Source organism: Zeus faber (genome assembly GCF_960531495.2).
Source record: "Zeus faber genome assembly, chromosome: 1".
NCBI lineage: Eukaryota > Metazoa > Chordata > Actinopteri > Zeiformes > Zeidae > Zeus > Zeus faber.
In genome coordinates, this window is record NC_137193.1 from 25,410,933 (window position 1) to 25,432,364 (window position 21,432).

General features: G+C 41.9%; 2 protein-coding genes across 4 annotated transcripts; one reads left to right on the top strand and one right to left on the bottom strand.

Moving 5' to 3' along the window:
- Positions 1–1,978: 1,978 nt before the first annotated feature.
- Positions 1,979–3,643, bottom strand: dlx5a (distal-less homeobox 5a). Its single transcript, XM_080012226.1, has 3 exons — positions 3,183–3,643; positions 2,661–2,845; positions 1,979–2,486 (listed from the first exon to the last, which is right to left on the bottom strand). Exons 1-3 carry the CDS (start codon positions 3,541–3,543, stop codon positions 2,166–2,168), a joined length of 867 nt encoding a protein of 288 aa, XP_079868352.1. The 5' UTR covers positions 3,544–3,643; the 3' UTR covers positions 1,979–2,165.
- A 6,065-nt stretch (positions 3,644–9,708) lies between these two features.
- ago2 (argonaute RISC catalytic component 2) lies at positions 9,709–21,172 on the top strand (the record flags this gene model as incomplete). 3 transcript variants are annotated; one of them, XM_080004364.1, is made up of 18 exons in its annotated part: positions 9,709–9,839; positions 9,937–10,057; positions 10,169–10,350; positions 11,228–11,364; positions 11,482–11,616; positions 11,868–11,955; positions 12,634–12,781; positions 12,884–13,003; positions 13,101–13,247; positions 13,784–13,917; positions 15,169–15,353; positions 15,648–15,807; positions 17,590–17,680; positions 18,178–18,372; positions 18,918–19,052; positions 19,158–19,259; positions 20,327–20,526; positions 21,064–21,172. In XM_080004364.1, exons 1-18 carry the CDS (start codon positions 9,724–9,726, stop codon positions 21,170–21,172), a joined length of 2,505 nt encoding a protein of 834 aa, XP_079860490.1. In that variant the 5' UTR covers positions 9,709–9,723. The 3 variants fall into 3 exon arrangements, with proteins under 3 accessions (XP_079860490.1, XP_079860489.1, XP_079860491.1); XM_080004363.1 differs by having other exon boundaries at positions 13,101–13,223; XM_080004365.1 differs by lacking the exon at positions 19,158–19,259 and having other exon boundaries at positions 13,101–13,223.
- Between the last annotated feature and the right edge of the window lie 260 nt (positions 21,173–21,432).

Genomic DNA, 21,432 nt, shown 5'->3' on the forward strand with positions numbered 1-21,432 from the left:
AATTATAGATAATTGTCAATGTCCAGATTATGATAATGGAGGCCTAATCCTGGAGAATAATTATTGTGGAGTGTTACAGTTGAAGCTGTCCAGTAAAGCTGACTGTCATTATTTAGACTCGATTTGCAAAAGGGGGAACTAGCTGAGTGGAAAATGTTCGGTTGGAAATAAACGGGGGCTCTCGATATAATGGCATCGCCTTGGCGTTGCGTGCGCGTCGGTGTGTGTGTGTGCGTGTGTGTGCGTGCGTGCGTGCGTGCGCAAGCGTGCACGCACTTGAATGTGAGTGCGAGTCTGCGTGTGTGTGTGTGTGTGTATGTGTGTGTGTGCATGTATGTGCGTGCGTGTGCGTGTGTGTGCGTGCGTGTGTGTGTGTGTGTGTGTGTGTGTGTGCGTGCGTGTCATATTTTCAAGCGAGCGTTGATGAGGGTCGTGCGCGCTATAGCTATCAGCTAGGAAAATCAAACAAATTTCTCGAGTGACCTACTTGCGAGATAATTGTGGGACTACCGGTGCAGTATAAATGAGAGCACGTCTCATGTTTTGGATTAGCGTTAAAGCAAAGCATGTACTGTATAATATATATTGAATATATACTGTATATGTACTGAATATATACTGTATATATACGGTATACGCACACACACACACACACACACACACGCAGAGACTCACTCATATTCATGACAAAAGCTGATAGTTCACATTATATATATATATGCATATATATATATATATATATATATATATATATATATATATATATATATATATATATATATATATGCTCGATGGCTTCAGTTTAATATACAGTTATTTTTAAATATGACAAAAAAATGTCAATCTGTGAGGAAGAGGGTTCTGTCAGGTGTGAATATTACAAAGCAAGAGCGGGTCAGTGTGCGTGTGTGTGTGTGTGTGGGGGGGGGGGGCTCTCTTTTGTTAAAACGATTTAATGTTCTGAACACATTGAATTATGGTCATTTTAAAGCCTTACCCTTTGTTCGGTTTATTGTTTAGTTTATTTCTAGTGCTGGTGGCACTGGCTGCTGTTGCTGCTGCTGCTATAACAAAATGGTGAAATGTGGAGGATTTTCCTTTACCCGGAAGGTGGGCTGAGACCAGGAGTGACACGGCTCTGGGGCCGCTCTCCCCCCACAGGAATGCGGATTGTCTCAGATGTGCAGGCCGCCCCCTCGCCTCCTCTCTGCCATTCAAAGCAACTAATTGTAGGGGACACAAAGCGGGTATACTGCAGGCTGTCTGCTGCAGGAGATAGACTTTTTTCTCTCTTATTTATTTTTTATTTTTTTGGTGGGGTTGAAAAATTGTCAAATTCAATGTTCGAGTAAAAAAAGCATGATTATTGTAGCGGGGGATACTATTAATAATGATAATAATAACAACAATGATAATGACATCAATAAGAATGATAAAAAGAATAATAGGAATAACAATGTTTTCCAAATTTGTGAACGTTTTTCTTTTCAATGTCAAAATTTCAAACTAATACTGTACAAAGTTTTTTGTTTTTTTTGGTGTTTTGTATTGATGCATTTTGACAAATGTGCTAAAGGTCTTTCAATGGCATTGTGGGCCGTTGATCGTGAATGTTGGCCATGCCCTCTACCTCCGGAGTCAGGGAAATATTTTAATGTTAGTGAATGATCTAAGAAATTTACAGACATAACCCCTTCGCTGAGATTTTCCCGGTTTTAAACGCAACAATACGCTTTTGTTTCCAAATCACAACACGGGCTGTGTGGGTTGTCTGATTCAGAGTATTTACATTGATAATTGATAGAGACGTTTTTTGATTATACTACTTTGTTGATAATTAGGCTGTGATTTACAACCTCGTCATATAAAAATGTAGGGCATACTACTTTTCTCTTTGTCGTTATAGTCAGTGCAAAAAAATAATAATTGCCGGGATGGCATAACAATACATTGCAATGAAGGCGTTTGTCCAAATCCATTGTCCATTAAAACGTTTAATAGTCTTCCAAAAATGCAATAAATTACATGCACACATTTACACATTTTACACGTTTTTCCTCTATGACTGTAATCAAATACATTGCATATTCCTCTGAAATCTTAACACGAGTCCCATAGAAGGAAAAAGAAAAAAAAAATATTTGCAATGAACATCATCAGATATTTTAGTATAACGTCCCCGCTCCGAGAGCCAAAGAGTGTTGTATCGAGTTTGGGGTCTGCAGGTGGGAATTCATCGACCCGCTGGCCGCGGACGTGTACCACGAGCCGGAGTTCTCCAAAAAGCTGGAGGCCGTGGTGCTGATGTTCTGGAGCTGCAGGTTGTGGGGCCTGGAGCCCGGGCCCTGCGTGTCCCACACGGCGGGGGACTGTGGGGAGTTGCACGCCATGGGGTCGCTGGAGCTGGGGCTGTGGTCCGGTGGGAGCTCCCCGTTTTTCATGATCTTCTTCAGCTTCGACCGTTTATTCTGGAACCAGATTTTGACCTAAAGAATAATGAATATTAAAGGAAAATGAATATTAAAACCCACCACAGCCTGGCGAGAAAAAAAAAAAAAAATCAAAACAGCAAACCATTACAGATTTATTTTAATTTTAATTGTATTATTTTTTTTTTTTTGTTATTATTTCAGCGTTTTATTCGTGATTTTAAACCTCACCTGAGTCTGTGTGAGCCCCAGAGAGGCGGCCAGCTCGGCTCTCTCGGGCAGCGCCAGGTACTGTGTGTTCTGGAAGCGCCTCTGCAGCGCGGCGAGCTGGAAGCTGGAGTAGATGGTGCGGGGCTTTCTCACTTTCTTGGGCTTTCCATTCACCATCCTCACCTCCGGCTCCGCCACCTCTTTTTCTGCGGAAAACAATAAACAATAAAATTGTTATAAAACGAACAAGACTGCTGACTGGTGCGTGCGCCGTAGGGCCCGTTTGCGTTTATTTTCCATTGGGGAAAAGTGGAAAGAACAATAATCATATTCCAGAACGAAATAGAAGCAATCCGACGGGGAAGTAGATACTTAAGTTTTTATTTTGACTCTTTGGGAGGATTTTGAAAACGAACCATTTGCTTTCTTCGAATGGAAATATATATTTTTAAACGTTTGTTTGTTACGGCGAGCGGATACACTATCCACTCAAAATAAACATTAAATTAAAAAATAAAAATAATATTCTTTATTTTGTCTTACCTTGTGGGCTGCAGGGCTGGGGCTGTACTCTGCTGTAAGTCCCGGCGTACTGGTGGTAGGCTGTGGTGGTGTACGAGCTGTAGTCGGGGTAGGCTTTCGCAGAGTAATTTCCAGCGGATCCATTGACGCCGTGGTACTGGTACTGGTAGGTGTTCAGAGGCTTCCCGTACGAGGTCGAATTGGGCGAACAGTAGCCGTGGGGAATTCCACTCGCGGGACTGTAGTAGCCAGAATCCGTGGCCGTGGACTCGGGCAAGGTAGGAGATTCCTGAGACGGGTGATGCATGGTGGAAAGTTGGAAGGAGCTTTGGAAATCGGAAGGTTTGACACTCGGGATCTTTCGGTCGAATACTCCAGTCATATTTCGGGGGGTGGGGGAGGGAGGGAGAGGGGGAGTTTAAAAAAAAAAAAAAAAAAGTAGCGGACTAACTCCAAATACGTGTGAAAATGCCTGAAAACGGATGATGAGGACTACACTGCCATTTGTAAAAAAAAAAAAGAAGCGCTCTCACGTCGACGGGCTCCGGTGCAGACTGCGCAGCCCCGCAGCAAACACTTGGTTAAATCCTGAACCGCGCTCTTACGCACTGCGGGGAGGATCCGGTGCCATTGGCCGAGGGAGGCGCGCACACAGCAGCTACACCCAGTCTGCCTACAGGGGGAAACTATCAGCTATTGTCATGTTTCTACCATTCATCCCTCGTTTTTTTTTTTGTTTTTTTTCCACACTGATCCCCACTATTTGGAAACGACAATCCGGAATAACAATTTAGGCGGAGAATTGATCTGGATTTATAATTATATTAATGGTTAAATGCGGTGCATTATTGTCAACATTTCGATTAAAAAAAAGACTGGTCAAAATAGGGGAAACTGTATTTTTTTTCTTGTGCTTGATTGTAATAAAATGGATTATCACGGGATGATACACGGACTAATTATCCGCGTATCCACATTAAATACTTTAGAAAACAAAGTTCATTCGGACGTCATTCATTTTTATATCTCACGTTTGGAACATTTACCAGCTCACCTTGCTTAAAGATCAAAAATGTTTTATGGCGTAAATATCTCAAACGGATCATGCAATCCCCGAGATTCTTTTTTTTTTTTTTGGGGCGAAAACGCGATTGGGCCTATCTGATTCGTGGCTTATAAAGTCCTTCTGGAGCATGACCTGTTTAACAGGCTTCCCATTATCAGCTCTCGACCAAACAACACGTTCACATGGATTGTGCCGATCAGCGACTCGCTCATTGGATAATTGGCGTGGCAGTTGCAAAAATATTAAAAAAAAACATTTACAGAATCCAGTCGAATTCCACCAAATCAAAAGCAAATAACGCGAGCCGGCGAACAGCGTCGCTCGATGTTGTACACGGTGGAATGGCGCCTCTCGGTGTTTCGATCAAATAATTACACCGAGCCTAAAAAAAAAAAAAAGACAAATACGCGATAATACGTTTAACAAATGTACATCGATACATAACAGAACAGAGAGGTGTGGCATTTATAAAAGAAAAAAACATATATATATATATATATATATATATGGGATTTGTATCTATAGCCCCCGTGACTAAATAACCATGCAACCCCGCTTTAAAACACATTTAAAGTTGCCTTAACGTCAACGTTTACGTATAACCCGACCCGGGCTGTAATGGAGAAAATAAGCCGCCATGAAAACATCGAATGGTGAACGTTTGTACTTCACGAAGCATTCTCGCAGCGATCCCCCCCCCCACCCCACCCCCACCGAGCTTTCGGTCAACGTCGGAACGCGTGTGGAGCGCTTGCGCCTTATTATGGGATGCTTGTGGGCGGCTTGGGGAGCTCGTCCGCGTTGTTTTTTTTTTTTTTTTGTTTTTGTTTTTTTTTCCAGTGACGCGCCCGAGGATAATCTCGCTTAAGCTTTTTTTTTTTTTAACTTTATTGACGCAATCACATCGTAACAGACCCGAGAGACCAGCGCGTCGACGGAAAACATGTCGACGATCGGGCCGCAGCGACATTTCCAAAACAAAACTATTCAAATAATATATATTTTTTAAATCAATAAATAAATGATGACACGTCGCCCCCGTTAAAAAAAAAAAAAAAAAAAAAAAAAAAAAAAAAAGACAGCGCGCCAAGCCGGGACGTGAACGTAGTTACGTAGCGCCGGGACGTGAACGTAATGACGTAGCCCGGCCAGGACTTGAACGTGGTTACGTAGCGCCAGGACGTGAACGTAATGACGTAGCGTGCGTCTGACGTCACTTTGTAAATTTTTTTTTTTTTCCTTAAAACTTTATCCTTCCCTCGCAGCCTCGTCGGGGTTTTTTTTTTTCCCTTCCTCTCTCTCCTCCTCCGGCTCGTCGTGCGTGTTGGGGGGATGGGGCCGCGCCGAGAACCACAAAGCTCCGGTGGTGCGGTTGTTCGCTGAGTACCCGAGGCAGCCGACTACCTTCGTCGCCCGACCGGCTTCCCTTTGGCGTTTCTTCCCGCACGCCGACCAACCGACGCTCGGCCGCGCATGTGTTGAGGACGTTCGGCCGCAGTGAAGTGGAGTCTACGCGCGTCCACGGCGCACGCCTAATTCGACGAAATGTATTCGTCCGCTGGAGGTGAGCGGTGCGGCTAGCGGGGTTAGCTCGGCGGGTTGGGAGCGTCGACATTTCGATACGTGGACGATATCAAATCGGCGAGCTGGGGGTGCGGGGGAGCGTTCTCCGGCCGGGCGGCGGCTGGTGGCCACGTTACGGCGTGTCCCGCGCACGCGAAACACCTCGTCTCCACAAAGTCCAGGCGTTAGCGTTAGCATTAGCGTTAGCCTCGGCGTTAGCCTCGCCAGCGTTAGCTTAGCCGTCTTCCCCCAATGACAACAAGCCTATGCCGACGAGCTTCGACACATTCCCTGAGCTTGTTGGCGTTAACTTCTTTCCCCCGGTCATGTTCACTGTCTGTTTGAATATGGGTTGAATTTCTGAAACTTAATTCACCGTTAGCACGATATGTCAACGGTGAGGTCCGAGTCTGGACATTTGGAATGTTAATTGTTTATACAGAGGTTTAGTGTTGTTGTTTTTTTAGTTTCATCAATGATATATAGGTTCACTGTATATTGTCAGTTTTCGTATTTTTTCTCCATTGCATATTGTTTTTTTTTCTGGTTTTATTATTTTTACTGTATAATTCCTTAGCTATCTACAGATAACACCGTGCACGCTAATTGAAGCGATAAACATTAGCAAAATAAAGTTAAATCAACAATTGTGGAAACTAGTTTGGTATAGATGTTTCACATGGCCTGAAACCAGTTAAAGGAAACTAGTTGGGATTGTGGTGTACCACAAGCTAATGAGTGGTTTAATAGGGCAGATATCCAGTGAACTTCTCTGCTCATGTGTTTACATTGATAAGAGTTCTGAAAAGTCGCCCTTGGTTGTCAAACTCTGGTGTGTGTGCAGATAAAAGTTGTGAGTTGTAGCTAACAGGCATCTGTCAAAAAGAAGTACGAGAAGGAACCTTTGTAAATTGTCTGGGTGCAGGTCATTACTTAATCAATACTACATTCTATCCATACACTCGGATCAACGTGTATATGTGTATTTATTGTTAACCCATATAGATGGTGTTATAAATGGTAATTGGGGTGCATTTATATAGCTATGATATATATTTATTTATATCGCATTTATATTTTCTTGTCCTTATGACTCAAAGCACTTTACAGTGCATACCCCACATTCACAAATTGATGTGAGATATGTGATCCTGAGCTGTACTTGTTGAGCTGCATTATATTCAGAGGTGTTTGCATTACCCCTTTTCCACTGCACACAAACACCGGTAGCATCCGCTAACATCTGGCATTTGTTATTAGTGGGAACGGTTATACCCTGGTTTCATTCCTGGGACAAATGGCTCTGCAATAGTCACGGGTATTCATCGGCTGTGATGGAAACATGACACCCGGCAGACATGCAGATTTCACCAGCCCATTTACGGCGAGATGCGTTGCGTGCTGAAGTTCCGGACTTTGGCGCATAAATAGACAGGAATATCCGTGTATCATTCGAGCATTTCATATCCAATATAGAATTGGAAATGGAATGTGTTGAGTGTGTGGCCTGAAACAGAGAACACCGCGCTCCCCGCCAGGCTCCGAGCCGCTCCAGCACGGCCCCAAGCCGGTCTCCAAACTGAAGGAGCGTCTCTGCTCCTCGCCGCCGAAAGACCAGCATCGGGCGCTGCCAGTGCGTGGATACTCCATGCTGCTTCTACAGTTTTGTTCCCCCCAATCACACTGGAACCATGACACGCCTCCTGTTCCAGCGTGTTTGTGACGTTGAATGTGACATCAGGAAAAAAAGAAAGGCATACTCATTTACTGGCAATGAAAAAGGGGCAACACCAGTTTTTAGCGGGTTTACCTGCATTTAAAAAAGAAAAAAAAACTGGGTATGGCCGCTAATTTTGGTGTAAAATGGTATAATATTCTGCCCCCTCATGTATGTCAATACGAGGACAAAACATTTTAAAACGCTTCTCCATATAATGTAGTTCAGTACAACACCACATTTAACTATAACCTCAGTCATAAACATATAATTGAATAAACCCCTTGAATCTTGAATTTCCGTTACATCAACAAAAACTGAACATTATAAACCTCATAAAAGTAGAATACTTGGCAGAGCTGGTGTATTGGATTGTACAGTTGTACCTAATAAAGTGCACATTGAGTGTATATCTCAAATGTTCTGAATATATTGGGACAAGTGCATTTGTGAGTAAGCCTAACATTTAATTTTTGTTTTCTCTAGCCGGTGAGATGCTTGAGGGGCCCCATTCCTCTGGGTCAGTAGGCTCTGGTAAGTTGACTTCTACATTTGGGAATCAAAGGCCTTGTCATTAATCACCTATGCCCCATTCTATCTGATCCCGGAGGTCTCCTTCCAGCATCGCACTATGTATACTATACTACAAGCAAAGAAAAAACTGTGCTATGCCTGAAGAAATAAAAGAACCCCTGGCGACCATGTCCCAAAACAACCCTGTAAAAGTGTATTCACAATACAGTGAGGAACTAAAGCAACAAAGACAGTTAAAACTCGGATTAAACTGATTAACCATGATATTTGACCCAGTCGCAGACAGGTGGAGGTCTTCAGACAGCTCAAAAGTTCCCTATGGGAGCTTGCACATGCAGACCTGCCAACCTGCACAGATTTTGTGTACCAACCATGCAATTGTTGATCGAAATGCCAACTAAATTTACGCTCCCCCCTATTTTTGTCAGCTGTAGTAGCTTGCATATTATGTAATTAGCCTTGTAACAAGACTGCTATGGTGTGAATAACTGGAGTAATTTATCTGCAGTAACTCAAACACAACAGAGACTCACTGTCACACTATTGTGGTACTCAAAATATTTTCCCAGGTCTGGCACATGCAGCCAGATATGTACTCGAATCACCATGTGTTTTTGCTAGCTGTTTTCCTTCTTAGCACGTCTCTCAAATACTTAGTTTAGGCTTCAAAATCGGTAGTGAAAAGTCGTATTGGTCCCTGTGTAGTTTACAAAATGCCTCAAAGCAATTCCTAAAGTTACTCATCAGTTTTAGGAGTGAGCTGTAGCGACTTGTCTCTGAAACTGCGTTTGCTCGGGTGTTGGTCAGTGCTGCTTTGTCCTACTTGCTGGTGATGGAAAAGGTGCAGGTGATTCTCAAAATTGAGTGTTTCTGTTTGGTTCTCAAACCTCACAGAAATCACTTGTCTTGTTTGAATCAACAAAACGACATTGCTAGACAACGTTTTTGTCAAATTCCACCAATATTTTAGTGAAGTCTGTTTTTTTTTTTTTGCTCTTAAGTCACTATGAAATATTAAATGTTCATTCCAGTTTTCAGTCAATGACCAACTTTACTCATCTATTTAGTGGCTTTGTTACTATACAAAGCCACCGTCCTCTGATACCCTTAACTTAGGCCAGCTGTGCGTTACTATTTTCAAAATGCTTGTCACATTGATGCAGTATTCCTTTTGAAACAAATAACCTTTATCAGAGGTTTTTCCTTTTCCTCCAGCGCTGTGAAAGCCCAAAATATGACTGTATTGCTTTGCAACATATATATTAGTAATTTGTTCGTCTTTGTATTTTACAACTGGCATGCAATAATCACTGGTACACGTATGGCTCTTTGGGTGTTGGTCTATGTGGCTGCACAGGGCTGTGCCACGGAGATAACCGCACCAAAGGGAGTGTACACACTGGGAGCTTGTTGCAGACACATTGCTGCTTGGTTCAACATGGTGACATCTGTGTGTTGTCTGCTTATTCAAAGTACTGCTGACAAGATGAAGAGGTGTAGTGTTGTGGGCGGGGGTACGGTGGGTGGGCAGGCAGCTTTTTCTCTTTCAATGTCTTTTTGGAATATATCCATCCATGTACATGTTGAACTAACACCCTTTCTCCATCCCTCATTCAGATCCCCCATCTCCCCCAGTGCCAGAGTATGTATTCAAACCCCCGTCACGGCCAGACTTTGGCACCATGGGCAGGACAATCAAGCTGCAGGCCAACTTCTTTGAGATGGAAATTCCCAAACTGGAGGTGTACCATTATGACATCGACATTAAGCCAGAGAAATGCCCCCGGAGGGTCAATCGGTACACAGCATTCCATATCTTATCCATAATTGACGCAAGGAGAAATGTTAGATGACTACTGATGGACTGATTTTGTCTCTTTCATATCTTTTGTCAGTGACATTGTGGAGCACATGGTCCAGCACTTTAAAACACAGATCTTTGGGGACCGAAAGCCAGTGTATGATGGGAGGAAGAATCTCTACACCGCCATGCCCTTACCAATTGGCAGGGACAAAGTAAGTCAAATATGCCAAACTGTGTTTTCTTCACTAGTTGCTTTGAACTCTTAAAATCCTCCAAATGTGTTCTTGTAGAACATCAGAACCCCCTTCTGTCCTGCTCCACAGGTAGAGCTTGAGGTAACTATTCCTGGAGAGGGAAAGGACCGCAGCTTCAAAGTTGCCATCAAATGGGTGTCCTGTGTGAGTTTACAAGCTCTCCATGAAGCTCTTACAGGACGGCTGCCAAACATCCCCTTTGAGACCATCCAAGCCCTCGATGTGGTCATGAGACATTTGCCCTCTATGAGGTTAGCAGATGCATATTTATCAAATGTTAGTTTTGCCTTCTGTTTTTGTCCGGAGATTTATGAACCTCACTGTAAGAAAATAATTTACCTAAGGACAGCTGGCCAAGCGCTCATAGAATCTATACCTGCTAGTGCTCCCACTGTCTTGTAGATCAGTGATTCTCAATGTCGGGCCCGGGGACCCACGGTGTTCCTTCAAGGGCGTCCTCAGCAAATTTATTGATGGTTAAACTTCATTAGTTTTTCATTTACAAGATATAACATTGTATACACTGAGGAAAATTCAGGTGTTACAGCAGCAGAATGCAGTGCAGTCAAGCAAGAGATACAAATTTAAAGGAGATAAGAACACATATGTTCTTACATCTATCCACACAAGTTAACATGAAGTTCCGCTATGCTGATGAGTGAGCCCAATATGAGCAGGTGGCAGCTAGTCTACATTGAGTACAAGTTAAGTATTGCAGCATTACTAATAAAATGTGGCATACAGTAATGAAAGCGGTAAAAAATGGAAAATGTTAGCACCCCAATAGAATTTACAATAAAGGCTCTTTTGGTCATAGTTTCACTGTTACAGTAGCTCTTTAACTATAGCATCGACAGGTGTGGACTATAAATGTCTAACAATAAAAACCTTCTCAAATTGTTGTCCCAGACAAAATCTTATATAATGGGTCAATCGGTCCGTGGCCTAATGCATATCAAATTGAGGGTCCTGGTTATGGAAAAGGTTGAGAATCACTGCTCTTTGTGTCCTAAGGCCTGTGATATGACACCTTATTCTGAATCTCTTCGTCTTATCTGCCTTCCTTATGAAACACCCCTGTTATCTACCATGGGAAAACCTTTTATGAGCTCCCATTATTCACGGCAGGTACACCCCTGTGGGTCGCTCCTTCTTCACCCCCTCAGAAGGCTGCTCCAACCCCCTCGGTGGGGGCAGAGAGGTGTGGTTTGGCTTTCACCAGTCTGTCAGGCCATCACTCTGGAAGATGATGCTCAACATCGATGGTATGTTTAGTGCTAGTTGGGTGCTATCCGGAACGCTTGATCCTGACTAGATGTGTGCAATTTTGTACAAGTGGAAATCACTATTTTGAAACATGCAGCGTTGTGCTTGTGTTGCAGTCTCTGCCACAGCATTCTACAAAGCGCAGCCTGTAATAGAGTTCATGTGTGAAGTCCTGGATTTTAAAAGCATCGAAGAACAACAGAAGCCCTTAACGGATTCCCAGAGGGTGAAATTTACCAAGGAAATCAAAGGTAATTCCTGTTTGAAAGTTGTTAGTTATGATTAAGAATTTATTTTGCACCTTAGATTAAATGATCATTTTTCCCAACTGTAATTAAAGAATGTCTTTCTTCTTTAACATGGTGTCAGCCTAACATATTAAATAAAAACTTAAGTTTTATTACTTGAAAACTCATGTGTTAATATCATAGCGTGGATGACTTACTTTAAATGCCTTTGTCTTCAAGTAACTCAATGATACTCTGTTCTGACCCTATGTTAGGTCTGAAGGTGGAGATCACACACTGTGGGCAGATGAAGAGGAAGTACAGAGTGTGTAATGTGACTAGAAGACCGGCCAGCCACCAGACGTAAGAACACTATAAGCTGTCATGCTACAAAATTTGGTCCGAATTTGCCTGGAACTTACAAAATGGATTGCATTTTATTTATTTATTTATTTATTTTATTATTATTATTTTATTTTTTATTTATTTTTTGTCAAAGCACGCTCACTAGGCCAAGGCAATGTAATCAGACATTGACAATTGCAGTTATTGGCGTACACTGTGACATCAATCCTTGTTAGTCCTATTTAAGTATACTGTGATGATATGGAAAGATGCAAAGCTAATTTGTCTTTGCCAAATCCAACTCAATTTGCTCAGGTCAATGTTCCCCCTAAGAATGGCTTGTTCATGAATTCAGGCTGACAAAAGTCTATTCTTTTTAGTGCTTATAGAGCTTATTGTGCGTAATCACAGGGTGTCATGACATTTCACTATATATGTATGACCGTATGTGACGAATAATCTCTTGAACTTAAGCAGTTTGTAGCTGTTTGGAATCAGTACATATGTATTGCTTTGTTTGTTTTGTTAATGTTTTTTTTCACCCCACATTTCAATTCAATTAGTCTGTGCTATGCAAGGAGGGATCCATTATGGATCAGTATTGATCTGTTGGTTGTCTTTGTAAGATAATAAAAAATATATGTAATTTAAAAAATGTTTGAGAAGACAAAAAGCTCTTTCTCTGAAATTTTGCAGGTTCCCTCTTCAGCAGGAGAACGGCCAAACGATTGAATGCACAGTAGCACAGTACTTTAAAGACAAGTACAAGCTGATCCTGAGGTACCCCCACCTCCCCTGCCTCCAGGTCGGACAGGAGCAGAAGCACACCTACCTTCCTCTCGAGGTTCGCAGCAGCCTTCACTTGATCGCAGAAACCATTCACCCCTCTTATTAAATGAATGGACTTACTGGGTGGTGTTCTGTGCGTGGTTCCTTTTCGCTGCAGGTGTGCAACATTGTGGCGGGGCAGCGCTGCATCAAGAAGCTGACGGACAATCAGACCTCCACTATGATTCGTGCCACAGCGAGATCTGCACCAGATCGACAGGACGAGATCAGCAAACTGGTGAGTCACTCCTTTTAATTTCTTAATTTAAATAAGGTGTTCTTTTATTTGCAGTCTTTTAATGTGATTGATGAACGTTCTCTCCCCTGCCCCCCAGATGAGGAGTGCCAACTTTAACACGGACCCTTACGTGCGGGAGTTTGGAGTGATGGTGAGAGACGAGATGACGGAAGTGAACGGCCGAGTCCTCCAGGCGCCTTCCATCCTCTACGGGGGCAGGGTGAGCATGTCAGCGGGTGCACATGTGTCCTAGGATTGCCGCGGTTAACCGCGTTACTGACGTTACCCGATGTTTGGACATACGATTACATTACTTGACCACCGCCATTTTGCTTTTTTAAAATATATATAGATAGATATATAGGGAGGTAGGTAGGTAGGTAGAAATAGAACCCATTTAGTTGATTTTTGAGTATCAGTGTTGACGTTCATCAGATAAAAAAAAAACCTTAATTTGTAAAATACTAACTGTGTTAGGAATACTTAGTCGGATGCTATAAAAGTGTCTGCTTCTTGAGCCTGCAGCAGCACAGTCTGTGGAGTCACATTTCACTTATCACGAGAGGAGAGAAAGAATCGGTTGATCTAGGTAGTTGTTTGAAGCCATTTGACCTGCTATTAACCTAGCAGCTTATAGTTTAGAAAGACTTTCATGGGAAGCTTTTCTTATTAACAATAGGATTTTGACAATAATTGCCCTCCTTGCCCCCTCCCCCTCCTTTTTTTTTCTTTCCTCTTCAAAGTGCCTCTTCACTAAGATTGCTGTTTGTTGTTTTGTAGAACAAAGCAATAGCCACGCCAATCCAAGGAGTGTGGGACATGAGGAATAAGCAGTTCCACACCGGCATCGAGATCAAGGTGTGGGCCATCGCCTGCTTCGCCCCACAGAGACAATGCACTGAACTCCTGCTCAAGTAAGTGTAACGGTCGTGTGTGCTTGGACTTGATTTGGTTTTGAGCCAAAATAATTTCCTTTAATTTTGACCAATGGCTTCTCCTTGGCATGCTCATTTTGCTGTTTATCAATATAATAGAAAAGATTTTCCTGGAATGTGCTGCTATTCTGATTTTGAAGGTGCCCTAAGATCATTGTGTACAGAGTGAATACATTTCAAGTAGGATGGTGATTTTCAATTATTTCACAGATAGAGTGATCGAATCATCTACTCAATTCCAAATCAATTACTCGCAAGGGGAAAAATCAATTTTTTAGAACGCATCTTGGCCTCACAGCACCACTGGTTAAAATGCTTTTTCTGCATTTGGAAAGTGGCAACGGAAGCCAATTTGTTTGGAGGATCTAATGATGACCCTTCACCCCTAACCAATCATGTTTGTCGATATAGTGACAAGCCCCCCCCCCCATGGGAATGTTGCGCTTGTAACCACAGCATCATACAGAGCGGAGATGCACACTACAGCATCCAAAACCAGGAGGAGAAGTAGAAAGATGATGTATTACATACATCCATAGTTTGGCCTTTTTTTGGGGGGGGATATTTAAGTTCTGACCCAAAGCACGCAGTAAATATAGATAAGACGTATAGAATATAGATGAGATGAGATGAGATGTTCTGACAAAGATGGGCAACGCCACAAACTTTATTTATTTAGATTTAGGCCATCTTGCTATATTTGTTTTGTATTGAATCCAAACTTTCATTTAAGTGAAAAGTTAATGTTATTGTTCACGAATGGAAATTGTTTGATTTCTTTAATATTCATAATATTCTTTTTTAAATAGCGATAACTGACGGGACTTGTTTTATTTTGAATGTTGAATAAAAAACATACCACAACTACATGCTTTTTATGATTTCATTCTTTGTATAGCCTGCCTTTCAATTGTTTTAAGCCCATTAACACATATAACATTTGACCGGAGTTTCTCCAGGACATTGAAATCTTCCAGGACGCATTCCGTTATGTGCACGAGTGTGTTTTAATTTTTTTATTTAGTTTTTTTAATACATACGTTTTTATATATTGAGCCAACACGTAGTTGTGACACGCATAGATTTTGTGGGGGGGGGGGTAAAGATCGAGGAGGCACTTCATGGCAAGTGCGGACATTTGTGGATTTTGTGCCTTTTTAAAGTTTTAATTTTTTTGTACAAGACTGTATTAAGGAAGTCTAAAATTTGTATGCATCTGTCATCTCTCAGAGCGTTTACAGACCAGCTGAGGAAAATTTCCCGAGATGCGGGGATGCCCATCCAGGGCCAGCCCTGCTTCTGCAAGTATGCCCAGGGGGCCGACAGCGTGGAGCCCATGTTCAAGCACCTCAAGTACACCTACCAGGGCCTACAGCTGGTGGTGGTCATCCTGCCCGGGAAGACCCCAGTCTATGGTGAGAGCTAGCCCTAGTTCTCTTTCAAAAGGCGTCAATGTTCTATTTGTTAAAGCTCTGCTGCATAATATCATTAAACTCATTGATGACAACATGATGGTAGTGAGATATACATGAAAATAACTTCATACCTTTATTGTCACACAGAAAGGAGAGACTACAAAACTCTGGATAGCTTGCTTATTAGAAGCAGACCTCCCATGGTTGTAGTCCATGGTTTATTAGGAGTAAAGTAGTTAAATGGCAACTGGTATTTTTTCACCCAAATCTCACTTTCGTCCGCATGTGTTGCAGCTGAGGTGAAGCGTGTTGGTGACACTGTGCTGGGTATGGCCACACAGTGTGTCCAGGTGAAGAACGTCCAGAAGACCACTCCGCAGACGCTCTCCAACCTCTGTCTGAAGATCAATGTCAAGCTGGGCGGAGTCAACAACATCCTTTTGCCGCAGGGCAGGTCAGTGCCGTCCTGACTCACTGGCTGAAATGCCTAAAATGAGCTGATGTCATTGAAATTAAGCCCCCCTTTCTGATACATTCAAATCTATTGTATGGCGGCCCATTGTTACGGCTAAAACCCTAAATCTTTGATACTGTTACCAAGTTTAGATGCACCATTCTCTATATCAAAACTACTGGTAACATGCAAATATCACAAGTGTTTTATTGCAGATCTATTACTTTTTCAATGCTCCAAACAGAAACTACATTTAAATTACCTTAAAGGTTAAAAAAATAATTATATACACAGAGCCACAACATTAAAACCACGGACAGGTGAAGTGCATAACATTGCTCATCTGGTTACAATGGCACCTGTCAAGGGGTGGGATATACTGTATTAGGCAGCAAGTGAACAGTCAGTTCTTGAAGTTGATGTGTTGGAGGCAGGAAAAATGGGCAAGTGCAAGCAGACCTACCAACCTGCCCACATTTCTGAGGTAAAATGGGAAGTAATAATAAAGCAGAAACATGTGACCGTAATGTTAACATATAAAATGTGAAATGCACTGATCGATCAGCCGTTTTTCAGCTTGATCGGCCATGATTGGTGACCAGCCGCTCAGTGTCAGATATATTTTCTAGTTCTGTTTCAAATTTACCCGCGTTTGTCATTTACAAGCTCATGTACTGTACTCGTAAAAGTGCTCCGATACTCAAACCCGACCAACGTAATGTAGCGTAGTTGCCTAGTTCACGCTCAAAAAAGAGAGTGAACGAAAGAAAATGTCGGCTGTTTGGAGGTTTTTCAAGGTAAACTAAGAAGAATAGATCAATTATTCATCTATCGCCTGACAATATTCCAAAGTTGTGAAGACTGCGTATATATCGCTGTCACTACAGCGGAACGTCTGCTCCGGTACACCCCTGCTCTGCGTTGTTTGTACTCGTAGTGCATGTCACGAGTTCCGCTCGTGATGAAAGGTTATTTGTTTTTTTGGGACTCAAGTCCCACAAGTCAGTCAGTAAAACAAGTCATTCGAGTTGGTTTAATGCAAAGTGAGTCAAGGAAGAAACTTCCAGTTAACGAGGGTAAGAAGAGTAGAGTTAGGCCGTTTATTCTTCTTTTTTTTTGCAGTGATTGCAATTCATTTTGGAATGGCAAGTACTGTATAAATATTATATAAACGTATTTTGCACTTAAAAGTGAAAGAGACTTTATTTGAAGTTTGAACTGGACATTTAGTTATGTTGTGTCTGACTGAACTCAGTGAGAGTTACAGGTTGCATTATGCTGAAACTTGCTGACAGTCCCATATTCTATTACTGGAACTCAGTGACCGTTCCATGTTGTGTTTTATGTTATTGGAACTCAGGGACAGCTGTCCTATCACGTAATCAGATCAGGTGATGTATTTGTCATTGACCTACAGGAGATATACCAAATTAGACGAAATGATGAGGAAAATTTGATTTCTCAAATCGCAAAAATCGGAACTCGGGATCAGCCAAGAAAATGTCAATCTGTGCATCTCTAGTTGGTAAACATGTTTTGTAACTTTACGAGATGATTCATTTCAGGGGGTATATCTTTACAAAATGTATGTGTATACTGAATATAGTTAGCCATAGCTGCTCGCATAAGATGTGATTATCCGAGTTATGAGATGGCTACGGTTTGAATAACTGTTTAATAATGCTCATTGCATTTAACATAAAATAAATGGATGAAAAATCAAATGTGTTTTCTTTCAGCAGACCAATGTGTCAAAATATGTGCAATGCTTCCTCATTTCAGGCCTCTGGTGTTCCAGCAGCCCGTCATCTTTCTTGGTGCAGATGTTACTCACCCCCCCGCCGGAGACGGAAAGAAGCCCTCTATTGCTGCAGTAAGCACCACGTTTAGCTTAAAAGCTTGTTACCATGACAACAGGTGTTTCCTCATGTTTTGTTTTTTTTGTAGTTCTTACTTGCAAAACCCAGAAGGTTTATGTCCACATACAAAATGGCCAACCTTTCACCTTTTTGGTATTTCTGTGAGATGCAGTATGACATTTTATTTATAAATTCCATGATGAAATCTGGTTAAAATCTTTTTTTTGGCTGTGTTAACATTTTTTCTTATTGGATTTATTTAATTGTGGAATTACTATAGATTATCTGAAATTTTGATACCTCCATCATTAATCTAATAAGTGCAAGTGAGGCAAGGGATTTGTTTTTAAGCTGGACGGATGCTTTTATTTTTAAGTGGTTAATGACATACAACTCAATATTTTGGGTATTTAAAAAAAAAAAAAAAAAAAAGGAAAATTGGTATTGAAAACCTTTTTGCAAGTATCAAGTGTAATAAAAAATTCAAATGTTCCATGTGTTCCCCTCTAAGGTGGTGGGGAGTATGGACGCCCACCCCAGCCGCTACTGTGCCACGGTGCGGGTCCAGCAGCACCGTCAGGACATCATCCAGGACCTGGCCACCATGGTGCGCGAGCTGCTCATCCAGTTCTACAAGTCCACCCGCTTCAAGCCCACGCGCATTATATACTACCGGGACGGCATCTCTGAGGGCCAGTTCAATCAGGTGAAGGCACATCATCCTGCAACGTACTGATATAGTAACTAATATAGTTTCTGATAAATCTCATATTAAAGAATCCACCTGCAAATTGTAACATTGAACCACACAGTCATTTAATTTGTTTTGGACAATGACTCAATTAAAAGTCCCTTTAGTCTTTCAGACCAAATTTGTTTTTTTTCTTTAATCTGGAGAGCCACATTAAGATTTAATCTAATAATAATATATCTAATAAAAACATATCGACAGCAAAACACACACAACGTAAAAACAATTTGTGTTGTTCCCTTCCCAAGTTCAAAAGTTTAAACCTTCTTTTCAAAATATTTTCCTTTCTTAAGCTTCCTTATTATGTTTAAAATCCCATATTTCATTTATCATTTTTTTTAATTTATTTCTTTACAGATCATCCGCTGGATGTGCACTTTAACTTGTCTAAAGTAATTTATGCAAATATGGAAATAGCATAAATTGTAGAAATGTATACTTCCTCTTTTGGCAAGCGGCTCTTTGCGTTCTTGGCTGATGTTTCCCATGGTTCCTTGCAGGTTCTTCAGCACGAGCTGCTAGCGATCCGTGAGGCCTGCATCAAACTAGAGAAAGACTACCAGCCCGGCATCACCTTTGTGGTGGTGCAGAAGAGACACCACACGAGACTCTTCTGCATGGACAGGAATGAGCGGGTACGTCCAACATTCCTCGTGCAGAGTCACCGAAAGCGAAAAAAAACACTAAAATGAATGCCACCTAAAGTTTAGAATCCTTGTATACACCTGATGTCCGTTTAGGTCGGGAAGAGTGGAAACATCCCTGCAGGAACCACGGTGGACACCAAAATCACTCACCCATCAGAGTTTGACTTCTACCTTTGCAGTCATGCTGGAATACAGGTAAGCAATGTGCTATGTTTTAATTGATTGTAATCAAAGGATATTTCCGTGTAATGCCATGTTTTTCCTGACTCAAAATGAGGCGGAGTTGTTGTGTTTGTTCTTTGTATTTAAAACAGGTTTTTTATAAATAAGCAGATCCAACAGCTCAGTCTCTGGTACTATGTAGGTGCATATGAAATGCATTTAAATTGATTGCACTCTTTACAAAAACATTCCTATGTAGTATTATTTTTTGTTTCTATGGAAAAGGCTTGCGTAGCCGCAAGCAGTGGAGGGGGAAAAAAAATAAAAAATAGACCTCTCGCGGGAAAGTAGAGAAATGCCAGTGCAGCTCCAACAGTGGGTTAGCATGGATTTAATAGGAAGCGTCTGCTGCGCCCGTACGCTGTGCCAGCGCGCCTGGTGAAGGTCTCCATTTATGTTGTCACCAGAATACTCTGTAGCAGGTATCGTAAGCTGCAGAGTTGAAAGAAATGTGAATATGCTTGTATTTCTAGACGAGGATGTTTTAAAATTTGGGATGTTTGCGTGCAGAGAGCGTGTGTCAGTTCTGATTCTCATAAAAAGGCTTGGATACCTAAACAAGATAACAAACAGATGTGATGTAGTTGTGAGCTCCTATTTCATGGGTGGTGTCTTTCAGGTTCAGTTTTTGTTTCAAGGTATATCTGATTTGTTTGAAGCAAAACAGTGAATCAATCAATTACTTAAAATAAAATAAAATGGAATACTTGTATTCAATACTTTTAGCCTAATACCCAAAAGTGAGTACTCATAGTCAGTTGGAAGATAAGTGTCTGTGCACTCCTTCTTAAAGTAGATGCAGTTTCTACAGTATGTATTTTGCAGATGTTATAGAGAGAAACTGCCAAAGGAATAAATAAGGTTGCTTTCTGACAGAACTAGTTCACAATCGATGTATTTGAGACATTTAGAATTTGGTTTCTTTTAAATAATCTTTTGAGAAAATGTGCAACCCTAATCTGAATCTCTCGCTCTCTCTCTCTCTCTCTCGAAACATGGCTGCCTATTGACATTGTTTTCTGTTGAATGGCTCGTCACAGGGCACCAGCAGGCCATCGCACTACCACGTGCTCTGGGATGACAACCATTTCACTTCGGACGAGTTGCAGGTGCTCACCTACCAGCTGTGCCACACCTACGTGCGCTGCACCCGATCAGTGTCCATTCCAGCACCAGCCTACTACGCACACCTGGTGGCGTTCCGCGCTCGCTACCACCTGGTGGACAAAGAGCACGACAGGTACATGGGTCCTGCTCTTCTTTCTGGCTTAACTGATTATCATCTGCTTTGGACGGCGTCTTCTTTATGAAACATGTGGTTGGAAGGAATGTGTTGGTGGAGCATGAATCATTTCCTTACTACATCTTTGAGAATCCCCCAAAAGGTTTTGATAGACTTCTCATGTGGATATAATTGTACATGCTGCATTTAAACAATACTTATGATTCAACACAACAGCAAATGATAGCCCTGAGGAAGCTTACCTTTTCACTTATAACAATAGCATGGTGTGTATTGTATTCTTCCACCGTATCACAATGCGTACCCTGTCCTCGGTATCGTTACCTATCGATCTATCATATATAATCTATCGATCGATCGTGGCCTCTGTATTGTGAGTTGTATCATGAGATAGTATGCAGTACCCAGCCCTAGGTCCTACCAAGCCATGCAGATTCGAACAATTTGTTTTCTATTCAGATTTCGCAGCGTTTACATGTGCTCTCTAACCGACGCAAACTCTTCTGTAATCATATCACCCTCTCACCGTTTCAGCGCCGAAGGCAGCCACACATCGGGGCAGAGCAACGGGCGTGACCAGCAGGCCTTGGCCAAGGCCGTCCAGATCCACCAGGACACGCTGCGCACCATGTACTTTGCCTGAACGCACCGGTCCAGGTTCAACACCGCTCTCCTCTGTTGTGGATGCCACCACACCGGTTTCACACACTTCTCTTCCAGTCACTTTTCCAAAATGCTAACAGTTGATTTTTCAGACGCCGCCCCTTCCCTTTCTGTTAGGACTCCTCCAAAACTCGTCTTGGTGGACATGAGTCTACATTTGTAGTTTTGGGGGTTGGTATATGAGTTTACATAGTATGTTGAAAATGGAGGAATGATTTTTACAGACAAAAAAAAACTTCA

Coding starts and splice junctions, on each gene's coding strand:
- dlx5a (XM_080012226.1), bottom strand. CDS start 3,543: ATGACTGGAGTATTCGACCGAAAGATCCCGAGTGTCAAACCTTCCGAT. Junction 2,846..3,182: donor CCAGCCCTGCAGCCCACAAG/GTAAGACAAAAT, acceptor TGTTTTCCGCAG/AAAAAGAGGTGGCGGAGCCG. Junction 2,487..2,660: donor TGGGGCTCACACAGACTCAG/GTGAGGTTTAAA, acceptor ATTATTCTTTAG/GTCAAAATCTGGTTCCAGAA.